The 23,964-nt window shown below is 58.6% G+C and overlaps 1 protein-coding gene across 1 annotated transcript in view; it reads left to right on the top strand.

Annotated features, from left to right (window-relative positions):
• Positions 1 to 23,964, top strand: part of SCUBE1 (signal peptide, CUB domain and EGF like domain containing 1) — a 195,611-nt gene that overhangs the window by 100,730 nt on the left and 70,917 nt on the right. The window contains exon 12 of the mRNA XM_089921601.1: positions 10,777 to 10,911. Coding sequence (XP_089777727.1) covers positions 10,777 to 10,911 — 135 coding nt within the window. The remainder of the gene's footprint in view (positions 1 to 10,776; positions 10,912 to 23,964) is intronic.

Raw genomic sequence — 23,964 nt, 5'->3', positions numbered from 1 at the left:
TGCAGAGTCACAGGGGTCTGATGGGGAGTGATGAGCCGCAAAAAAGCTTGTGGCCTTTGCCCCGGAACACCGCTTCTGGGAATCCATCTGGAGGAAAAATCCCTAAAATAAAAAGGGCTACGGCTACCCAGACATGTCCCTCACAGGGGAGTTTACTAATGGGGTGGAAGAGAGACAGCGCACCGAGGTGGGAGGGGGGTCCCTTACGACCTGGACAGCGGCAGGTGAGAAGGGCGGCCAGGACTGAGCCCCAGCATGACAAGGGCACTAACTCAGCTTTCAGTGAAGAAGGGTGGGACGGTCACGTACAGAGTGATTTGTTAGCGCTAGCAGAAACTCAGGATGTGAAAAAAGGCCGAAATACAACATGTTCATGATTGGGGTTGTAGCTAGAGTGTAAATTTGTTGATCTTTTGTTTTCCGCTGTTTTTCAAAATTCCTTGTTAATTCAAATTTTGGAATAATAAAAGTCTTATTGGACAAGTGATAGGGACCCATGCTAAGTTCTCGAGGGCAGGAATGCTATGGAAAGGTCATGCCACAACCTGGGCTGGAAAGGGGCGGGGTAGGGTGGGGCTAGCCATGGGGAGGCACACAGTCCTTCCGGGGCTTCAGCCAAGCCCGGTGCTGCCTTTTCCACGAAGCTCCCTGGTGCCCACATCAGCCTCCACCTCTGCCCTCTTCCAGCCCCTCTGCCTGCTACTTTCTTGAACGTGTCAACTCTATTGGCATAAAATCATTTCGCAGTCTTGCTGTGGCTGCATGACCCACCCAGTGCCTGGCAATGAGGGACTGCTGAGCGTGGGAAGGAACAGGCCGGCTCGCAGACAGCCAAGTGAAGGAGCCATGGCAGGCTGAGCCCTGCCACTTACAGAGAGCTCCCAGAGCCACTAGTGGAGGCCACTGGCGGGAAGGAGGACGGGAACGGGCCTCCAGGAAGCACCCACAGTAGCCTGATAAGTGGAAAGGCCCGGATGTTTTATTCAGCAGCTTTGGAAGGTGGAAGGAAATGCTGAGTTTCATTGGGAAGATGTGATGCTTGAAGGTATTCAGAATTCCAGGCAGAACCAGTGGTGAGAAATTTGTGCTGGAAGCAAGGCATTTGACCTGGCCAGAGTCAGGCGTGATGGACCAGCCAGAGGACCTGTGTCCATCGGGGCGGCATGGGGAGCTCCTGGGCCCATCTTGATTCTGTGGCATTTTTCCCAAGGCAATGGGAAAGACGTACCCTCTGCCTGCCCCATCCACAGGCCCGTGGAGGTCATCACAGCCAGCTGGGCCTGTTTCATTTCTGAGGATGTTCTCTAAGAATCCTGTCAGAGCATTTCCCCTTCTTTTCTTAGAGCGTCTTGCTTTGGTTCCAGGGCTTGGTTGGTTGGCTGGCTTTTGTCCCCTTCCCTCTTTCCAGTCCTGCATTCTTATCCCCATCAAAAGAAATTTTTAAAAACTCCAGTGCCTCCCATAGATGTCCAACCCGGATCGTGTTTACAGCCGTGCTGTCAGAGGCCCGAGGGCGGGCGGACAAAAGCGTCCAGTTCCCATGCTGGCTCCGTCACCCACACGCTGGTGACCGAGGGCAGGCCGCTCACTGCTTGGCGCTCCTGGTTATAACACTGCTGCTACTGCCCCGGGCTGAGGCCGAATGGGACACTGTAATGAGAGTGCCTGCACAGAGCAGGGGCTCCGGGAACGGGGGTTCCCTTCCGTCTCCTGCAGCCTCGTCTCCTGCCCATGCTAGAGAGATTAGAGGAGGAGCTGGTCTTGCCATAGACAAAGGGCAATGAAGTGTCATTCAGCAGGGCATTCCACTGTCTTCAAACCCCCGCCCCCTCCACCCGCTCCTGAAGCACTACCCGGTCAGAATGGCTTTTCTTCTGCCGAAGACTTTGGTCCTCATACTGGTGAAAGCACCCACAAAGCAGGAAGACACTTTGGGCTGTGCTGACTTACCAGGAGCCCCACGTGGCTCCGTTCGTTCACTGAGCCCCAAAGCTCACGGGCTGGCAGTGTTTGAGGGCACCTGTTCCCGCTCCATCCTGATCCCGCCACGAGCTGCCTACAGGCGGGGCTGTGCCCACCGCCACGATGGGGCTCACTGCTGGGCGAGGCTGAGGCAGGCAGGCATATGAGCACAGCTCTTCTCCCACCAGCCCTCACTCTACACCCCGAGGACCCACCAGCCGGCACTCAGTCCCGTCACTCATCTAGAGCTGCCTCACTGGGCAGCCCCTCCAGGGCCACACAGCCCATCCCTGATGGGACAAGCCTGCAGCCAGGGCCTCGGGGCCAGAGCTGCCTCTCCCAACCAGTTCTCAGTCAGTCACTCGGTCCGCAAACATGGATCATGTGCCCCGTGCGCTGTTTAAAACCCTGAGGCACAGCCACACTCAAGATGTCCCTGTTCTCAAAGACTCTGTATTCTCCGGGGAGACAGAGAAACAATCACAAAGCAGACACCTGTGCGTGGACGTACCCGGTGACTAGCAGGTGTTTTGGCTGAAGCAGCTGTGGGTTGGGCTGCCATTTGCTGAGATGCAGAAGGCTGAGGGTGGGACCGGGCTGTGCTTTGTGCTGCTCTGTTTTCTGTTGTGGGAAGTGGAGTTAGGAGTTCGCCATGGGCCGTGTTCGGTTCGTCCTGCCTGTTGGACAACCAAGTACAGGCGCTGATCTCTGAGTCTGGAGGATGGTGGAGCAGGCAGGCCTAGAGGTTTGGGCAGTGTTGGCACGTTAAGTGGCTGGAAAAGCCGTGGGACGGGGTGACATCTTCCAGGAACGGAGCCCAAGAGGAGCCCAGGCCTTATGGATGTGGCCCCCATAGGTGCACTGATCTCCTGGGGCCTGGGGCCACCCAAGGCTCCTTTAAAGGAGGGATTGTGCATGAAATCAGAAAAAGTGATCCCACAAGGGTCTAGTATCGAGAATTATATATCTTATGTAGAACTCTTACAACTCAACAGTGAAAAGGCAAACAACCCAGTTTAAAAGTGGGCAGAAGATTTGAATAGCCATCTCTCCACCGTTAAGCAGCTGGCAGGTGTGTTTCCCCAAGAAGGGCGACTCCGGCGGTGTGCAGGCCAGAACCTACGTCAGGAGGGAGAAACTCCGGGAGCTGAGGCTGCTCTGCTGGGAGGCTGGAAGGCCGAGGCAAGACTGACCTGCCGTATAAATAAATCGATTCAATTCAATTCAAAAAAAAAAAAAAGACCGAGCGCTCCCTTCGGATGCGCTTTGTTGTCGGTTTTCCAACTTGGCGGGGACTTTGCCATCCCCCAGAGGGTGTTCCCACCTGTGACCCCTGGAGTGCTTGTGCTGGCTTTGTTCAACAGTTGTTAACACGTGTCGGTGGCCTGCGTGCCCCAGACTCTGTGCTAAGTGCTTTACCTCTGTTATTTTCTTAATTCCCAAAACAACTCCAGTTACTGTTATCCCTGTTTTATAGAGAAGGAAACCAGGGCCCAGAATGGTTAAGCACTGTGCCGAAGGCCACACAGCAGGTAACTTACTGAATCTTGTACCCCAGCTGGTGTGACCTGGGGGCCAAGAGCCAGGACCCGTAGGTAGTGGTCACAGGGGGACACCATGTAGGTTTTTATAAGGTGGAGCGGCCGTCAGCTGGAGTTAGGCAGCAGACTCCTGGTCCTTAGATGTTCATTGCTGCTCAGCCATCACTGGGAGACCACAGGCAGCAGCTGGGATTGAAGGTGAGGCCCAGATGAGGGATGCAGTGACCAGACCCCGAAGGCCAGCACAGCAGCCTCAACAGAGCTCTGGCCCGCCCTGGGCTGGCTCCTTGGGTCTGGGTGTGAGCAGTGGGCTTGCTGGTCTGGAAAGCTGACCCCACCAGTCATGTGCCTCATCTCCCAGCGCTGAGCTGGGACTCAGGCCCAGCCCAAGGGGCTCGGCGTCAGAGCAGGGCTACGACGGGAGACCCTGTGTCTCCCACACACAGCCGACCTGCTGGGGGGCCAGGAGCCCCAGAGAAGGCCCCAGCTGATGCCCGGACCAGGAGGTAAGCAGGTCCCAGGAGACTCAAGTCACACCTCCTGCCTGCCGTGCCAGCACCTCTGACAGCTCGGGGAGTGTCCTGGATCTGGGAGAACCCAGGCCCCAAAGCTCTAAGACCCATGTGTATTTTACCCGAAATCTAATCCATCTGGTTCTCATTTATTTACACTTAACCCATCAAATGCAATTTTGCAAGAGCCGCTCGATAGCCAAGAGGACTTTCTGCCTAAGCCTCCCTTCTGAAAGGAGCCTCAGAAGGGGGAGGGCTGGGGCCTCAGCCCTCGGGGACCAGGAGGGCGTTCTCAGGGTTGGAGGTTGAGTTTGGTTTCTGAGATGGGCCAGTGCCTCTGCCTCTGTTCCTGGACCCGTGCTGGGAGTTGGGGTGCTGGGGCCGGGCACAGGGCCTGACACACAGTAGGCTCTTGGCAGCCAGGAGAACATGGGTGGGGTTCAGGCAGAACATAGAGTCTCTGTTTCAAATTGTGAGGCGTTCGTGGGAAGCACAAAGCAACCAAAGCTGTATCCAGACGTAATTTTTAGTTATTATGAATAGCTGCGAACCTGGATTCTGCGTCCAAAATAGGACAGACAGTCAGCTATTAATAAAAACAAACACCGGCACCTTGGGCCAAGAAGCAGACCTCCTGGGCAAACCACAGGCCTGCCTGCAGAGGCCTTTCAGAAGCAGGCTGACCCGTGGCCTGTCGGTGCCGGCTCTGGGATGCCTTCTTGCTGGAAAACAGCCGCGTCCGTCCCACACACGGGCCCATCCCAGATAGGACCCTTCAGCAGCTGGCGGGAGTGGAGGCGGCCTTCCCCCCCGTGAGTGGTGGGCACTGAACAGAAGTGGGCAGAAACCACAGCTGGGGTCCGTCTCTCCCGACCCCGGTGCCCGGACCTATGCTCGTGCAGGGCAGAGTGAGGCGGGGGCACCTGACCCCAGACCCCTTGTTTGGACTTGACCTTTGGTGCCAGGGTGCTGTGTCTTGTTCCGACTAGAGTCGTCACAGTGGGCCCTGGGATTGCGAGGGAGAGACGAGAGGCCGGGCGATCCAGGAGCGTGTGGACGCCTGTAGGGAGAGGCTGAGGCCCAAGGCAAGGCTGTGCCCTGGGAGTAGAGGCAGGACAGACGGGCAAGGCGGAGAGGGAGAGTCACCAGGCTTGGTGACTGCTTGGGTGTGGGGCAAGCCTCCGGAGGGAGGGGGCTTCTCGGGCCAGGGTGGCTGGGAGGGGGGCGGGCAGAGCCAGAGCGAGGCCCCTCTTTGGCCCTCCTGGGCGCCCTTGTCCCCCTCCCTCCCTCCCTCCTACCTTCCGTGTCCTCACTGTGCACCCAGCGTGGGGCCTCGGGCTGGGGAGCTGCCTCCCAGGAGCCCAGGCCATATGTCTTCACCCCAGACCACATGGGACGATCTGTTGCAGAGGGTGTCCCCAGCGCCACCAGCTGGGGCCCCCAAGGCAGCGACTGGCTGCCATTCAGCTTCCTCCCCCTGCCAGCACCCTGGCCTGCCACCAGCACCCCGACCCAGAAGGGCGGGGGCTCCAGCAGTCCCGGACGCAGCTGAAGGCAGGTCTGTGGGAGACGTGGGAGGGAGAACGTTCTCCCGGAGAGGCTGCAGGCCGGGACCTTCCTAGAGGGTGACCTGGCTGGACCAGGCAGCCCACGATGAGCTCTGTGCCAGACCCTCACAGCGCTGGAGCCTTTGGGGTCCTTTCTCCACACTCTGTCCATCTCTTCTGCTGCCCGTTCAAAGGGTTTCCCGAGAGGAGCCTCCTAGAGTCTGCCCCAGAACCCACGGGGCCTCCTCTCTGCTTTGTAGCCAAGTCCCTGTGCCGAGGAGCTCCCTGCCTTTTGGGAACGTTCAGCTGTGGTCATAAATAATGACGAAGGACCACGAGCTGCCAGCAGGATTCAGAGGTGGAGCGCTCCCCCGTCCCGTCCCACCCAGAGCTCACTCAGGGAGCGTGGATCGTGGATCAGAAACAGGCTCAGCCTCCACCCGAGGCCTTGGTGGTTGGTGACACCCTGGCTTGTTGTCTTCCCCAGGGACTGTCCCCTCTGCCAGCAGGACTGGTGGGAGGGGGCCAGGAGGACCCAGACAGGGCTGGCTTTGCGAGAGCCCTGGGGGAATCTTCTTGAGGAGGGATGTGCAGGCCACAAAGCTTCCGGAACTCCTCTCCTGCCCAAGTAGCTGCGGCCCTTCCCCACCTGTGCCCCGCTCTGCACCTTCCACGAGACTTTGCTTCCGCATCTCTCACTTCTTGTTCTCCAGCCTCGGCTCCCATCACTTCCTCCACAAAGCCTCCGCCTCCACGCTTGGGTCCCACACGCCGCCGGCGGCTCGCTGAGCAGGGGCTTAACCAGTGGTATCCACTTCGGGGAGTGGAGCACATAGCAGGTACTCAGTGTCTGCAGAGGGAATGAGCAAATGTGCTTCCAGTGGATTTCAAAGGCGAGAAGAACTTCTGTCTGGACCAGGAGGGAGAGGGCGTCCCAGGGAGAGGGGCACATGTGCGTGTGAAGGCATGTGTGATTGACGGGGGGGTTTCAGAGAACAGCGGGTGTCGGTGGGGCGGGCAGAGAAGTGGGCAGGCTATGGAGAGCCGTGAATGAGCCCCTCGGCCTGCCCAGAAGGAGCCGCAACGGCGCCCTGCTCCAGGGGACTGGCCCTGTATGGTAGAGCTCCCTGTCACTGATGTGTGCAGCACACGTGTGCCCTTCAGTCTGTCCTGCTCACTCCTGAGCACCCGCTCAGCCCGACCCTCTGCTGGGTGCAGGGATGTGCAGGAGACTCTGGGCTGACAGCAGCCCAGAGCAGAGACAGGATGGCCAAGCCCGAGGTCCGGGGCAGAGGAAGAAGGTTGTGAACAAGGGTCTGCTTGGTCTGGGAGCCAGGGGTCAGCAAATTCTGCCCGGCACCAGGAAGACTTTGGAGAGGAGGGAGCTCTTGCCCTGGGTCTAAGAGACGTGAGCACGTGGGCCGGGGGACGATTGTAAGAACAGATGCCCAGGGAGCTTACACTCGCCTCTACAATTGGGCTCGAAGGATCCTCACTCAGAGAAGCCACGTCATGGAAGAGTAGAGTAAGGGCTTTGGATCCAGTCTCCCCGGGCTTCCTATCCCCCTCCACCAGTTCTAGAGCACTGGGCAAGTCTCTTCCCCTCTCAGCTTCTCATGTGAGAATCGGCTTGATAAGAATAATGCCGCCTGAGTGGAGCTGTTGTGCAGATGTATGAAGACAGTGCCTGAGCTCCCCAGCCGGGCCCTGGCCAGCAGTGAGGGCTATTATTTATGATGACGAGACTGCCAGCCCCACCAGTCAACGTGAATACTCATGTAGGAGGTGGGGGGCTCCCACATAGGGGCCCAGCAGAGCATGGAGCAGTCAGTTCCCCAGGAGAGAAGGAAGAGGACCGCGCGTATCCCAAGCACTCCAGGAGGGCTTCCTGGAGGACACAGTCTGGGTCCTTCCTGTGGACGAGGCCTGGGCACCCTCCACGGGCCAAGAGGCCGGGGGCGGAACTCAGGTTGCCCGACTCCCAGATGTAGGCTGTCTCCTTGCCACGGGGCACCTCGTATAACAGAATGTGCCAAGTCCGTGGGGACCAAGGAGCAGTGTGCGCCGGGCTTGCCCCAGTCAGGAGGGCCAAGGAGCTAATTGTTTGCCACAGTGCCTGCCGGGCCTGCTCGGGGCCTCCAGGGGAACCCAGTCTGTCCTAGGCTGGTGGGCAGGCATCTCAAGGACCCAACTGCTTCCGTTGGTACCATTCAGACCTCACCGTGGGTCCCATTTGGAGGGCTGGGGACACAGGGGTGTGAGGGGTATGAGGCCAGTCCTCAGCCAGTCTCTAGAGAAGGTGGTGATGACTGCAGGCTACCCAAAAGAATTCTGAGACTGATTTCCTGCCCAACTTGGGGGAGGCCTGTGTTTGGGCCACAGTGGAAAAAGGGTGCAGAGCGGGCAGCCCCCTCTTCCCTCCTGCTTAATCTTAGGGCTTTATCATTTGGGAGCGAGGGTGTGGGGTGGGGTGGGGCGGGGGAGAATGTTTACATGGCTTCTCATTTGTTTCAAATTATTCGTCAGCGTTGGAGTCATTGTTCCCCGCTGGTGTTAACAGTGGCAAGGCCCAGCCACCCTGCCAGCTCACTGAGGCTTTGTAGGTGTGTGACGTCAGTGCCCTTTGGTTCCTAGCTTCCAGTGGGGTGACAGGGTGGGCCAGGCCAGACGGGGGGAAACGGGGAGTTCACTGATGATGGGGTGGAAGTAGTGTTTCCACGTTATGAATTCAGTGTTTGAGGGCCTGTATCTGTTGCTTGTTTTACCAGTTGAACCTTTGCGAGGGCTGGGGAAGCCGAGGTACAGAGCAAAGAATCTGAGAGCCATGGGAAGAACCTCAAAGAGCGTGACTCAGTCTGCACTGCGTCCCAGGAGCGGCTCCCCGTGTTCAAATCTTATCGTTATGTGTGTGCCGGCACGTGGGCATCGGAGCCTCTGGCGGGTGCTATTGGGACAGAAATGGGGCTGAGCCGGTATGCTGGGACTCTCCTTAGTTACTCATGCAGGCTGGCCCCAGCTTCGTGTCTGCAGATACTTTCAGGGTGACACCCAGCTTGAGTTCGTTTCAAGAGCAGCCAGTCCTTCATCACCTTAGTCTGAACGCACTTGCTGGTGTGGCCAGCTTAGCAGGGGCTCCAAAGGCGCATGCTCAGGAGCTGGACAGCAGGTTTGAGTCCTGCCTTTGCTCCAAGCAGCTCTGTGGCTTTGCCCAGGTTACCTCAGCTCTCGGTGCCTCAGTGTCTTCATCTGTAAAATGGAGCCGGTAACGCAGCCTATCACTCAGTGTTGCCGCAAGGACTGAGCGTGTGGGTGGAGTGAGGCCCTGTGCCTGACACACGACGAGCACTCCAGGAAGGTTAGCTTTGTGTTATTAACAGGATGAACAGGACACAGTGCCTGGCTCAGAGCTGTTCATGGTCTGGTGCAGGCGGGGGCAGACCCCCAGAGGCAGACACCGCTGGGCTGTGGAGGGGAGGTGCCCCCAGCAAAGGTGACCCTGGCACTGGGCCTTTAGGGAACCATCAGTAAGACTCGTTGAGTGTAGAAAGGTCTTCCGAAAAATCCCTCTCTATCCTTCCCAGCTTCCCCCGGAACCCCCTGTCAGTCTCCTCTCAGCAAGAGCCACCTTTACCGTTTTAGCTCTAATTGTTGGTGGCTTTTATAGTTCAGAGCTCTCCCTCCGTCCTGGCTGCCACAGGGCTGACATTTGAGCTTGCGGAAGAGTAATGACCTGCCTCGCCGTCAGCCTCAAAGGCAGCAGTGTGGCCTCATGGGTGGGGAAGTGGTCTGTTGTCCCTGAGCCGAAGTAGGACCCAGCTGACATAGCGCCAGCACTGAGTCCTCCCCGGGTTCAGTGCAGGTCAGTCTGCCTGAGTCTGTACCTTTTCACATCCTTTTGGTGCCAGTACTAAAAGATGGCTGTGTTAAAAAGAACTGTTTAGGGGGCTTCCCTGGTGGCGCAGTGGTTGAGAGTCCGCCTGCCGATGCGGGGGACGTGGGTTCGTGCCCCGGTCCGGGAGGATCCCACATGCCGCGGAGCGACTGGGCCCGTGAGCCATGGCCGCTGAGCCTGCGCGCCCGGAGCCTGTGCTCTGCGGCGGGAGAGGCCACAACGGTGAGAGGCCCGCGTACCGCAAAAAAAAAAAAAGAACTGTTTAAAAAGTTCAGTGCCAAAGCTAGTGAGTGTGTGTGTGTGCACGCCCGTGTGTCGGGGGTCGTGGGATTGGCTCAAAGCAGCCAGTAGCTCACGTTGCCTTTGTGGTTTCATATATTTGCCTGTTAAAATGACAATACAGACACGGCACATTAAGGTTTAAGAAGCCGTTCTTTCATTAAACAAGCTGACAGTGTAGGGGGTTATGACTTGGGTAATTGAAACATGCTGTTCTGTTCAAGACCAGAACTTCATAAAGACTCCTTTCAGCCAATAGCACCCTTTGTGCCAGCAGCCTCTGGTCAAAAATGAGTGTCGGCCCTGAGGTCTGTCTCTCCCGGAGAGTGGGAAAGACCGCTCGGCAGCTTTCCGTAGCAGTCTTGGCAGCCAGAGGTCAGGGCCTTTTAAAAACCTCCCCTCCTCGGGGCTTTTGAAATCAGTTTTCGAGGCAGAAAGCAGGCTGCCCTGGCCTCCAGCCTCTCCCTTGCTGCAAGGTCTGTACTGCTGGTTGCAAATCTGAGGTGTGACTGAAGAAAGGGGACGGTGGGATTTGGTTCGCGAGGCTCTTCGAGCCGGGGGTAGATGGTGTTAGTTGCAGGTCTTTCTGGAGAGGGAGGGTTAGGTGACATCAGTGAGAGCCCAGGTTTGGGAGGCGGACCACCAGGCTTGATTCCTGCCTCTGTGGGACCTTGGATAAGTAACTTGGCCTCTCTGTGCCTCAGTTTACTCATCTGTAAAATAGACCCAGACCTAGATCTGATGTACAGGGTTTCTGTGAAAATTAAAGGTGTTAATGCAGGTAAGACGCTTAGAGGAGTGCTGGCCACACAGGAAAGCCAGGGCCCGCTAGCATCGCAGCCTTTGTAAGTGTCTACCTCTGTGCAGTAACGCCATGAAGTACTGCTGGAGGGTACCACCGTGGGGTACCACCGAGCGGTACCTCTGTGGTATCGCTCTGCAGCCAGGAGAACTGATGGCATCCGTGTCCTTCCAGGTGACCACGCCTCACTTGTAGCTCCAGGTGTGATCTCTCTTGTCCCCTTCTCTTCCTTTTCTCACAGATGTGGACGAGTGTCAGGACAACAACGGCGGCTGCCAGCAGATCTGTGTCAATGCCATGGGCAGCTACGAGTGTCAGTGCCACAGCGGCTTTTTCCTCAGCGACAACCAGCACACCTGCATCCACCGCTCCAATGGTGAGTACTGGCTCGCGCTGCCCAGTCACGCCCCCTCCCCTGTGGAAACAGGTGGCCTCTGGGAACCCCCTCTCCGCATCTTGATCCTGGGGGCCTCAGGGTCAAGGCAGGGAACTCTGGTGCTGGCCTGAATGGCTGTTGTGTGCTTCTGGTGTCGGTTCTGCAGGGACACCTCCCAGCCCCCGCCCTCTGCCCCTACAGCAGGGCTGTCGGTGTTTCTGGTGTTCTTTCTTATGTGGGGACGAGATGGGGCCGCAGTTGGGCAGATGTGTCCGGAGAAGCTATTTTCCGTTCTGGGCTGGGGGCTGGATGTGGCTAGGAAGAGTGGGGCCCCATTCCCGACGGTCCCCTTTCCCTGAGCGGGGCTCGAGGTCTGACCGGGCCGAGGGCTCGTTTCTCAGTCTCTTGCGTGTTCACTGGGTCACCAGCCAGCAGAGGGCCTTTGGGGTCAGGAGCCGGCTGCTAGGCCGGGTGGGATGGCAGGCCAGCTCGGGGCAGTGCAGAGGGTCAGAGGAGGAAGACTCCAGCCAACTGGAGTGCCTGGGGAGCCTGGGGACAGCCCCAGGCTGGGACAGAGCCTGGCCTCCAGCTGAGCCCAGCAAATGAAGGCCCTCGGTGTCAGGGCAGTGGTCGTCAGTTTGGGCCCAAAGCAGCAGGGCTGTGAAATGGGACAGCTGGCCAGAAGCCAGGACCCACATGGCTTCCAGGCAGAGGGAGCAGCATTCTGGAAGGCGTGGAGGCACATCCTGGTTAAGATAATGGCAAGGCCCAGAATCTCCAGGCGGGCTGTGCGCTGCAGCAGAGCGGCTGTGCCCTCCTGCGGCCTGGCTGTGCTGTGCCTTCAAGAGAGTAGATGCGGAAGGAGGACCAGGCAGCCCCATGGTTCCAGCCTCAGCCCCTCGCCGTTCGCTGACCCTAGACAAGGAGGAGGTGCTGGAGGGGCCCTGTAGGGCCTCCTCATCTCTGGTCTGTGGCGTGGTTCACACTGAGAGGCAGCGAATAAAAAGGGTGGGCACTGGGCTCCGGGTCCGACAGGGTGTGAATCCAGCTCCGCCACTCCCTAGCTCGGAGCCCTTCCTCAGGCGGCTCTGCGGCTCCGAGCCTCAACTCCCTTATCTGCAAAACGGGGCCGTGGTGTTGACCCAGCAGGGCCTTTGGAGGATAGGACCAGACCCTGGGAGTAAGGTGCTGGCGTGCGCCAAAGCTAACAGAGGCTGTGAGGTGAGACTTGGGCGCCCTGGGCATGATCCTTATTTGAAAACAGTTCCTGAGATAGAAAAGCAAAAAACATTTAAGAAGTACAAATCCCAGGGTAATTAAGCAGAACTAGTCTACGGGACTCCTTAGAATTCTTAGTGTTTGTTTAGGCGGTTTCCTCAAAGACAAGACAGCCCGATAACCCCCATCCCTGCCGGCTCCCCAGAAGGACGGAAAGGCCGAGCTCCGAGGTCCCTGGGCACCTGCCCCGGGTGCGTTGTCCAGACGTCCACGGCACTGTAGAAGACCTCCCAGCTGTGGGGCTGTGGAGTCGAGCTGCCCAAAGCGAGGACCCTGGCTCCACACTGAGTTTTATAAAAAGCAGATTTATGAGGAAGAGTGTGAGTGTTGGGGGTGGGACAGGAGTCCTGCTCTCATCGGGGAGAGGGGTTTACCGGACGGCGGCTGCTCTGAGCGAGCTGTAACGTCCCCGACGCCGGGACGGCCAGAGCCCCTGTCAGCCGGGCTGTGTGTGCCCTGTTCCTTTGAAGAGCAGCTTTCCCGCGAGCAGGGCTCCAGGTGAAGCTGTGCACCCCCGTCGAAAAGAGGGTGAACGGGAAGGGGGAAAGAGCATGATGCAAGACAGTGGCCGGTTTGGAACCAGGTCCTGGTTTGGCCTGTGAGCATGGGTTGTTCTAAGGACGTTACAAAGCAAACCTCAGCGTCGGCCGGCGGAGGGGGCATGATGATGGGGGGACAGCGACAGTGGCTGCTGCGAGGCCACACGCTTACTCTGAGCTGGGCCCTCACAGCAGCCTGGCGAGGCCGGGGTGTTATGACCCTGCAACAGGTGAGGACCCTGCCCAGTCAAGTTAGGGGACCTGCCCGAGGTCATACCTTAGGGACACGGCAGTCAGGATTCCAGCCCAGGTCGCTAGCTGTGACATGATGAGGCCGGTAAGGAAAGAAACCAGGGGGAGGAACAGACAGAAATAGGCAGGCGCTGAAGGCCTCTTTGAGGAAGCCACGTGTGAGCTGAAATGGAACGAGAAGGGAGAGCAACTGTGAGGCCAGGTGGGGTGTGTGTAAAGGCCCCGAGGTGGGAATGGACCAGACTCCCGGGAAACGCAGAATGAAGGGCGGGATGGTGGGCACAGTGATCCCAGGATGAGGGGAGCTTGGCAGGGGCCAGACCATGAGGCTGGTGGAATGTGGGTGGGAGTTTGGATTTCGTGCAGGGAGCAGCCATGGGAAGCTGGGTAAGCAGAGGCAGGGAAATGATGCTGGAGGGGAAGGGCGGGGGACTTCTAGGGAAACCAGATGCTTCAGGGGCTGGGCCTCAAATTAATCGTGCAGTGGAGCCTGGAGTCTACGTGCCTCACCCCACCCAAAGGCCTGGGTGGCCAGATCTGGATTTATAGGTGAAGCCAGGAATCTAGATGTAACCAGAATACAGATTTGGGGGACTAACCCCAATCTACATTAACTGACATATTGGTTAAAGAAGAGTCCCTTTTCTCCTTAGGACTTTTGTGTCAGTCTCCTAATTTTTAAATCTGGGCAATGAATCAATCTAAAAAACAGGAGACAACTTCTTGGATACCCGCTGAAGGACAAGCGGCAGCATTTCCAGGGCTCCCGAAGGCTCTGTGGAAGGTCCCAAGAGGACAGGACAAGTGCGCAGGACGTTGGCCAGCCGCTCGGTAGTGCCTGTGGGTGGGGACGGGCCTGGGTGACTGGGTGACTGCTCCCTCCTGAGCCTCTGTTGGTTGTCAGGACAGTTGCTCATCATGATTGTGTGTTACCTTCAGTGACGACTGTTAGAGCTCAAAAGAGCATGTTCAAGGTGCTGAGACCCAGCTTGTTTTGTACCTAAGTGGCCTCTGTTCCCCAGATCAGATTCCTCATGTCACCTGACTCTTCCTAATGCCTGTCAGCCCCTTGGAGCCTCCCCTGAGCTGGGTTTGATTAGAGGGGACCAGACACGTGAGCAGGGTCTGCTCCAGGCTCCCGGCCGAGAAACAAGGCCACGGGGCTCAGCCCTTCTTGAGCGGCCCCACCTCCCAGGCGATGACACAAACCCTGGCCGGAGGCGTGTGGATCTGGCCAGGCTGGGGTTGCGGGTTTTAGGTTCTCAGCCATTCTCACCTCCACTGGTCACATGGCCTCTGCAGTTACTCCTGCCTCTCTGGGTCCCCTTGTCTATAAATTGGGACCAGCAATCCCTCCCAGGCAAGTGAGGGCTCCATTAGGGGAAATGCTTTGAAGGGGTCAAGTGCAGTGCCCGCCCTAGGAGTGGCAACTCACATAGACAGCTTCTTTAGGCCTTTAGAACGCATGCTTGATTTGGGGACACAGGCTGTTCCTCTCTCCCAGCTCTGGGTGGGAGGGGACCCACAGCTGTTGAGAGCTGTGGCCTGTCTGTCTCTGCTCAGCACTTCTTTGAGCTGGTTCTGGCTCCATCACAGCCCACACTCACTTCCCACTCAGCCTCTGGTCCAGCAAGCCGTTAAGTCCCTCTTCCACCCCACAGCCTGGGGGAAGCTGGGCCAGGCCACTCCCAGCCTCCGCCTCCCCATTGTAGTCATGCTCCCAGGGGGCCTCCCGGGTCCCAGAGTAGACGGCCACCAAGGAGCTAGCACGTTCGAGCTCCCTCCCTCTCCCGTGCCTGCTCTTTTTTTAAAAAGACTTATGTCATATCTATGCTCCAAGAAGGTGTTGACTCCTGGATGAACTTTTCCCTTTCCTTCCAGTGACGAATCCTTTCTTTCAGTCTGAGCAAAACTGATATAGGGAGACGAAGGAGCTCCAAAAGCTCTGACGAGCTGTGCGATGGCAGGTCACTCTTCCGTTCATTCATGTGCCAGGTGCTGGCTGGTCCCCAGGATCCCCATGTGGTCAAAAGCAGGCATGATCCCTGTGAAGCTTTGCATCCAGGAAGGGGATGAAATGCTAAATAAGGATCCTAGGAGTTACCTTATGATATGAGCTGAGAAAACCACTCTGGAGGGAGGGACCTAGCGGCTCCAGTGTGGTCGTCTGAACAGCAGAGACAGTAATGAGAATGGTCTCCTGGCCGGCCTGGTGGAGGATTGCTCTCTCTTTGGCACTGATCCTGGGCCACCACTGTTGCCGATGGTAGTGGGTTTGAGACATGTGTGCCCTCTCCCCAACGCAGGAAGCTGTCCTGCATGGCCGAGCTCTGAAGCCTCACCAGGTGCCCGCAGTGGTCCAATCTGCGGTGGTGTTGGAAGGCCCCAGAGTGAGAGGAAGTGTCACGTCGTCCCCACAGCTGTAGGCAGCAGGACAGGCTGGCAAGGGTGTTTAAGGGGCTGTACCTGTCAAAGTTCATCCCCGAGGGCCCTTTGGCACAGAGGGGACCTGTCATCTCTGTGTTATGGCACGACTAGGAGCACAGGTTCCAGGGCCCCACAGCCTAGGCCGGAATCCCAGCTCCAGCACCTGTCATCTGTGTGACCTTGAGCAAGTCACTTAACCTCTCTGTGCCTGGTCTGTCCAATGGGGATAGTCCAAGTCCCTACTTCACAGAGTTAAAAAGATACTGAAAAGGAAGTCTCAGTAAATGTGGGCTCTTACTATCGTTATTTATCACAGATGAGGAAACGGGCCCCGAGAGGGCAGGGCCTCACCCTCTCTGGGCCAGTTTCCCGAGCCAGCAGCAGAGTCGGGGCCTGGGTGCACACTGAGCAAGGCTCTGCTGAGTGCTGGCTGCCGGCTGAAGCCTGAGCGTCAGCCGAGGGTGAAGAGGCGATCAGGAGTCAGGCCTCCTCCTCAAGGAACTCCCTTCCGAGGGGTGAGCCGGTGGCCCTCGCACCTGGCTTTGTCTGTGCTCAGGGCAGGACATGCCCATCAAGACAGCCGTGCATCCAGCACTAGCTCGCTCGCTGCTTGACCCGCCCAGGGCTGCAGAGGTCAGACCAGCCCCTGCCCTCCAGGAGCGTCCAGCCCTGTCCTCCCTGTGGAGGTTTGAGCAGCGCGCCAGGCCCCTGCTAGGCACGGGCAGTCGGGAACCCAGACATAAAGAGGACATCGGGCCTCTGTCTGCCCCTGCTGCTCCCCGGGCCACCCTGTCTACTGACTGGTGCCCCACTCGGCCCTGGTGAGAGCGCCCAGTCACTGCACAGCCTGTCCTGAGCCGGCCCAGGAATCACTGTCAGGCCCTGCCTCGTCTGTGCTCAGAGGGCTGCCTGTCTCCCGCCCCCCACCGTTGCTGGCTACCGAAGGCAGTTTTCTACCTGCCGCCTGCATCCCTGCAGCCTGGGAGCTCCCTGTGGGCGGGGACCGTGTTCCCCACCCCTCTGTGTCCTGTGCTGACATGGGGCCCATGGCAAAGGCCTGAGGGAGGAAGGAGAGTGACGCTCAGTTCTTGGCGGCTCCCTGGGCCCGGATGCTCCACATCCTCGGGTTGTGCAGGTAGGTTCCTGGTCAGCACGTGCTAGTGGACGCTGTGGTCTGCCCAGGCTCTGGACCCAGTGGTAGGGGCCCAGAGGCTCTGAGAGGCCATTGCACAGTTGACTGCACGCCGAAGCCCTGCCGTGCTGCCTCCTTTCCCACGTTGGAGGCACTGGAACTGGCCACGGGGCAGCTGAGCATCCGTGTCCCTGCAAGGCTGAGGCCCGTGCAGAGCGGATGCCAGGCTGGCATTCTCTCAGCAGGGGCGTCACGGGTTTACCTGAGTGCGTTTCATGTTCTGTTTAATATCCTTCTGAGCCTGTTTAAATGCACATATAAATATGGGTAGGAAACTGCACTGCCCGCCCACCACCGGCATTCCTGGTGACACTCAGGGCCGCGTTTTCACAAAGCTTAAGATTTGGCATCAAGGGTAATAGTGGCTCCAGCCAAAATCAGAGGTGGGAGCCAGGAATAGGAAGTCTTGGCTTCTTCTGCATTCAGTGGTGATGGTGACGGTGAGAGCCGCACGTCCTGAGGGCTTACTGCATGCCAGGCACTGTGACGAGCACTTGTCACGCACTAGCGTGTTGCATCCTTACAGACTAAGGAACCGAGGCACGGAGAGGATAGGAAACTTGCCCAAGGATGCAGCCCGGGGCATGGCAGGACCCCGTGCTCTGGCGGGCTGGCCTCTGAGCCTGGGCAGCCTGTGTGGAGGGTTCCAATGAGGTTTGCGGCCGGCCCAGGCAGGGTGAGGCCTGCGAGAAGCAGAGATGTTCCTCAAATGTGAGCGTCCCCGGTGCCAAGTGTGCCTCTTCAAGCACCAGGAGTTCAAAAACATTTCGTAGTGGAGATCTCCTGAGATGGCCCACCCGATCCCTTCTCTCTTCAGAGGAACAGCCTAAGTTGGCCCGGCCTCTTTTCCCTACAATTCACAATTTTTGTTACAAACTCAGTGACTGAGACAGCCACTCCTCTGAAGGCCAGAGAATGCTTGTTAATGTCTGTCGCCGTGCTGAGTGGCCCAGCTTCTGGGCTGGAGGTAACTCTTCTGACACTGCCGTTCCGCACCCCTGTCTGTAGGGGGTCTTGATGTGAAGCCAGCAGCCCTGGGTCCACACGCAGAGGCGGGGACTGTGTGAGCCTGAGGGCTTCTGGCTTCTCGGGAAGGGCCTTGGGCTCTGCCACAGCTGTTTGCTCACAGGAGCCGTTTTCACCTGTTTCCGAGTTTGCAGGTATACTCTGGGAGCTCTCTGAGAGTTCATCCCTGCGTGAAGTATTTTTAGGATCTGTTCATTTTGTCTGTAAGTTTGTACTCAACTGTAGCTAGAGACCAAACAATAGGGTTGGAAGTTTGAAACTTTTTATTTTGAAGTAATTGTAGAGTCATAAGGAAATGCAAAAATAGTAAGGCAAGATCCCACATACCCTTCACTCAGTTCCCCCCAACGGTCACATCGTACATCACTAGAGAACAGTGTCGAGTCCAGGAAGCTGGCGTTAGTACGGTGTGCGAGTCTGGTTCTCGGCCACTTTATTGCATGTGGCTCTGTGTAACCTCCTCCACACCCAAGAATTAGCATTTTAATAATAATTGAATAGCTGAGTGCTCGTCCAGGCACGTTATGAGCACTTTGCCTGTCTTAACCAGGGGGCTATATAAGTTAACGTTCAAACCAGTACACTTTTGAGAGCGAAAGGAGGCGCTATTACTTGTGACAGGGCAGCAGGTATACACTGGGACTGTCCCACGCAGACCAAGGCATATTGTCACGCTAAAATTACCTCATTCATAACCCCTTGGGCCCTACGGGGTAGGTACTATTACTTCCCACGTGCAGATGGCAAATAACGAGGCAGGTAATGTGCCCGGGGTCACGTGGATCCTAGGAGTAGTACCAGGACTGGCACCTAGGCGGTCTGGATTCAAATCATGACCACCTTCTGTGGCTGCCTCCCAGTGTTTAAAGAGACTACAGCTATCCCGTGGTTCACGCCTTCTTTGGTCAGGCATGGAAATTGGGTTCTAAAGAGAAGAGGGACTTCCTCTCCCAGTGTGCCGGTCAACCTGGATTGGGGCTGTGATGCTCAAGTCTGCACCCAGGGTGTGGTGTGGCGTGGCATGGCGTGGCATCACGTACTGGGTGGTCAGTTCGGGCCCTGGGCCACAGTGCTGAGGGGCTCAGCCAGCAGCCTGTTAAGGTCACAGGGAGCTTAGTTCTGCCTGAGGGCTGGGAGCCTGGGGGAGGTGGAGAGGGATCGAAGAAGCCCCTGAGGGTGGGTGGCCTCTGAAGGAGCTGAAGAGTGGAGAGTGGGCGGCATGGCCGGGGGCTTTTGGGGGATTGCGCAGCAGTGATGGGAAGGAGAGGGCGAGAAGCTGGCGGGGCCCCTGGGTCCAGACCTGGGTTGAGAGTAATGGAGGCAGCTGACATTGGAAGACAACTTGGAGCAGGGCTCTGAAGATGGAGAGGCAGAGACCCTAGACAGACGAGCAGTCACAGCCCTCTCTGGGCCTGAGTTCTGGGATGGTGTCTGAGCAGGGAGGGCCCTCAGACACTTGTCACCCTCCAGCACTGTCTGACTGAGGAGGTGATTCTGTGGCAGAGCCTGGTGGGCTGGGTGCCAGCGCTGGTCCTGACCTCAGGTCATTTCTGTAAGCCACGCAGCCTCAGTGGAGAGGAAGGGGGACTCGGATATGAGCCCCTTCCCTGTACCTGATACTTTTCTCATGGGGTCACGTGTAGATTCCGGGTCCTGCCGCTCCCGCCCCCAGCGCCCTTCCTGTCTTTCCACCCTGTGGTCGTCCAGCTGGGCCCTTCGTTCAGGCCGGCCTGGCCTCTCGCCTCTGGCCGGGGGTTCTCTGCTGTCTAAGGTTCCAACTTTATCCCGGAAGAGTCAGTGTGCCTGCAGCCTTCCTTGCCCACCAGAGAGAGTGGGTCCTAGAGCCTGAAACCAGACCTGGCTGCCAGAAGTGAGAGGGTCAGGAGACCGTGTCTGGCAGGGGTTTGAACTTTGCTGTGACAGTGACGGGGCCCCTATCAGCCCCAGGGGTGGGCGTATGATCCACATTTGGGGAAGATCGCTACCCACTGTGGGCTGGAAAGGGAGATGAAGCGATTTTCTGGGAGGTGGCGCTGGTGGCCGTCAGGGTCAGGACCTCACCGGGGGCAGTGTGGGTGGACAGGACGGTGGCTGAGCGGAAGGCGAGCGGCAGGGCAGGCAGGCCCTTCCGCAGAGAGGTGCGGCCCCCGCATCACGTAGGTGCGGAGCACTTCAGTGGCGGTTTGAAGGAGGGCCCAGTGGCTCTGGTCCGCGTGGGGCCTTGTTCTTGCGAGAGTCCGGAACGCTGGAGGGGAGCCTGGGGCCCACAGCGGGACCGGCCAGTCTCTACTTCTCATGAGGCTGAAGCCCGGGTCCTGCTCAGCCTCTGGCTCGGCGTCCTGACCGCAGGTGCCCGGGGCAACTCATGCACAGTGCGAGCGCCCACACTCTCTCCTCGCGCACTCGGCCTGGGACCCGAGCAGGTGGCCGGGATGGTGGGTGTGAGCTCAGGAAACAGGCTTGGTCGGGGGGCAGGGGCTCGGGAGTTTTCTGAGCTCCCCGCAGGGGGCATGGGGACAGCCGTGCTCTGCCTTCTGTGCTGCACTTAACCCCCCACCCCCGGGGCCAGGCCGGGGAAGGGGGCTGGGCTCCCCTGTGGCACTTGGAGGAGAGCCCTCCTTCCAGCCGCACTCAGACCCTGAAGTGGAGCACAGGCCCCGCGGCCTCAGCCGCTTCGGGTCAGCCACCGCCGGGAGCCTCTCCCTGAGCCCGCGGCCCAAAGCCCACACCGCCGCAGGACCGGCTGGGGACCCCTCGGCAGAGGTCCCCGGGCAGTCAGGCGCGGGTCGCTGGGGACGGGCCAGGGCAGAGGGCCGGTGGTTCTCAGGGGAGATGGCCGCCCTTGCCGCCCCGACCCGGCGCTCATCCCAGGCCCTCCCCTCAGGCTCCTCCAGGCTGGTCCTTGACCCTCCTCTGGACTTTGCCTCCTGTCGGGCCGCTCCCGCCTCTCCTCCCGTCCCAGCCAGCAGGGGTCCTCGCCCGGCCGGGCCCCACCCTCCGCAGCTCACGGTGCTCTTGCACCCTGACCGCTGTGATGTTCGCAGCTACCCCGGGAAGACCTTCTGGTGAGCACTGTCACCCCAGCGCGGGAGGGAACCCCAGCTGGGCCACAGTGCAAGGCGGCCCTCAGGATGGGAGGCCAGCTTTCTGACGCCCAAGGTAGTTTTTCTTCTCCTGTTCCACCCCCATCTCCGGACTCAAATGCCTGTGGACAGAGGCTCGCGGTCCCTCCCGAGCCACCCCAGCCGAACGCCAGCTTAGGGTCCTATCACTGTGCCTGGCTGGCCAGGTCCCATTGCTTCCCGGGTCGTGATTCCCACGTGATGGGGTGTGGGCCAGGCCTTGACCTAAGAGGCCCCAGCGTGCTTCCTGTAGGACCAGGGACATCCCCTGCCCTGTGCTAGGGCTTCCTGTCGTCAGCTGTGGGTTCTAGGTTCCCCGTGGGTGTGTGTGGCCGGGAATTTTCTGTTTTAAAAGAGGGGGAACGGTGGCCATGCCGGAGAATACCCCACCCCAGCCTCAGGGCTGCCCCTCTGGCTGCTCCTTGGGGCAGAGCGTGGGGCAGGTTCTTCCCCCCGCCCCGGCCTACAGACCAGGTGGGCGGGAGAATAAACAGCCCTCGCATTTAGTGGGCAGATTTATGGTGCTGCCGGAGAAGGCCTGTCCCGGCCCTTTGCAGTCCAGAACGTCCCTTGAGGCGGGGACGATAAATCCAGCCCGTTATTTTTTACGAGCCTCCCATCCCATAAACAACTCCTTTGGTTGGTGTGCCCAGCTTCACGCCCTGGCCTCCTGGCCTGGCCTCCAGCCAGCCCCTGCCAAGCAGCCCTGCAGGGACCCCAGTATTTAGTGGTGTTGGTGGTGGGCTTTCCTCCACGCTGCAGGACCTCGGCCTCCTAGTGTGGACGGCACAGGGGTAGCTGGCCCTGGCCCTGGCTCCCTTCTCGGCTGCACGTCCTGGGGCCTCAGTTTCTCATCTGTGAAATGGGACAAACATTCGTGTTCATTATAGAAATTTTTATGAGGACCAAAATGAGAGAATATGTGTATACTCTGCCCCCTAGCGGAGTGCCTGGACCTGAAATCGGTAAAACTGTCAGCTGTCACTGGGCATCACTGTGTGCCAAGCACGGTGCCCAGACTGTGATGGGAGTGAGCAGATGTGCTGTGTAGCCGTATTGCCGCATTCTGCTGGTGAGAAAGCCAAGAGATTTGTGCACAGTAAGTAGCACAGTCAAGATTTGAACCCACGTCTTACCGACTCCTGAGACCAACGATACTGAATGAGCAAATGGATAGAGGGGTGGGAGCAGGGCTTGCCCACTGCCCGGAGCCCCTTGCAGCCCCGGGGCCCTGCCTCTCCACCCTCCTCCCGGGGCCAGGCTTCACCCTTCCGCTCAGTTAACTGTTTCCCCGGCCCCCCTGTCCCCTCCGCCTTCTGACAGCAGTGGGAGCCACTGTTCTGCGTGACCCTCTGGGCATGTCATTCCCCACTGAGGACCTTCTTGTGCCTCCTCTCCCTGCCGTGCGTGTCATGAAGCTGCCACAACGAACCCTTGTCCCTCCCGCACCAGGAGCTCGGCCTTCACCGCCTTCCAAGGCCTTCCAGAGCGCGGCCCCTCGCCCATCCCCCACCTGCCTTCTGTTCTCCCCGTGACCGGGGAGCCCTTTACCAGTCATGGGCCTTGCTGTGTGCTATTTCCTCTGCCTCAAGTGCCATTCCCCATCCCCCTCACTTCCTGGAGAACTCTTCGTCATCCTTCAAAGCCTATCTCGCTTCACCTCCTCTTGTGAAGCCGTCTCTGACTTCGAGGCCAGCGTGGCAGCCTCTCTGCACGAGCTGATTCCTCTACTGGAGCACTGATCCTCCCTGCTGCCCCAGACTCGACCCCTTGTCCCCCAGGCCCACACGGTGGCTGACCCAGTGCGTGCCCACATATCTGTTTACCGAGGGAAGTGACCATTCGGCAGTCTGTTCAAGTTAGAATAGATGGTGGGAATCAGCCTAAGTTGCCAAAGGTGGTTGTTCATGCCCTTGATACGATCCCTGGGGAAAGGGAAAGGTACTCAACACTTATTGAGTTCCTACTGTGTACCAAGTCCTTGGCGCCCTTTAATCCTCAGAGGACCCTGGGAAGTAACAGCTGCCGCCCTGTTGTGCAGGGGAGGGAACGGAGATGCAGGCAGGGACAGCGGCCACGGCTGGTTTGGGACGAGCCAGCCCAGAGCCCGGTGTTGGCGACTCCAAAGCCCAGCACGTGGCGGGCAGCGGAGGTGAGGCACCGGCTGAGGCGCCTGGGAGCTGCTCGTGTCCTTAGGGAGTCTCCTGCTGCCACATCCCCCAGCGTTCTTGTAGCTTCTCTTCCAGGGCCCCCCAGAGCTGCTGGGGGATCACTCGCTCAGCCGCCACGTTGGCCTTTCCTGCACCTGGGCTACGTTCGTCTGGTCACCTGTCAGGAGAGAGAAACAGACCTGCTCCCTGGTCACAGCCCGGCCATGGCCTGGGGCCTGTGTGAGCTGACTGTCCCCCCCCCCATGGCTCCCTTTAGGGTCCCTGTGGAGGGAGGGATAAGGTTGCCAGATAAAATACAGGACACCCATTTAAATTTGGATTTCACATAAATAATGAATGCTTTTTTTGGTGTAAATATGACCCATGCAATACTTGGGATATGCTTATACTCAGGAAATACTTGTTTATCTGAGATCTGGACTTAACCAGGCATCCTGTGTTTTTATTTGCTGTGTCTGGCAACCCTGGGGGAGGAAGGGGGCACCCCTAGCCTCAGGAGCCCAAGCAGAGTGAAAACCCGGGAGGCAAGTCTCACAGGCCTGTGGTCCCAGCCACCTGGGCCTCAGAGAGGCTTGGATGTGCTCGTGGTGACGCCTAGTGATCAGCCAGGGAACTTCAGGGGCCGGGAAGAGGAAGGACAGTTAGCCCTGGGAGGGGATGGAGGGGTCAGGGGTCCAGGGTGAGGGGCGGCTCAGAAGGGACAGGCACTGCAGAGCTGGCCAAACGGGGCCGGGGTAGGGGGTGGGCAGGGCAGCCTTTACTGAGCACCACCTCCGCCTTGAGGGGGTGGGCAGGGACCCTGAGCTGGAGCCATCACCTCTTTAGGGCCCTTTAATGACCTCCCTTCTCCACTTCACAGAGGAGGAAACCGAGCGAGTTCCAGGCCGCATACCTTAGAAAGGGCTGGAATAGGCATGGGAAGTAGATCTGGTAAAAACCAGGCCCGCCCCACCTCAGCGATGCCGACCTTCCTGTGGCAGCTGCAGCTCTGCAAACGTTTGTCCACGTGTGTCTGCACGCACTACTGCGTGGTCCTCACAGCCATC

The sequence above is a fragment of the Delphinapterus leucas genome, chromosome 11, assembly GCF_059928025.1.
Source record: "Delphinapterus leucas isolate spDelLeu-1000000601 "Yukka" chromosome 11, BTC_Dleu_Yukka2, whole genome shotgun sequence".
NCBI classification, from domain to species: domain Eukaryota; kingdom Metazoa; phylum Chordata; class Mammalia; order Artiodactyla; family Monodontidae; genus Delphinapterus; species Delphinapterus leucas.
This window is presented reverse-complemented; position numbering and strand designations above follow the sequence as displayed.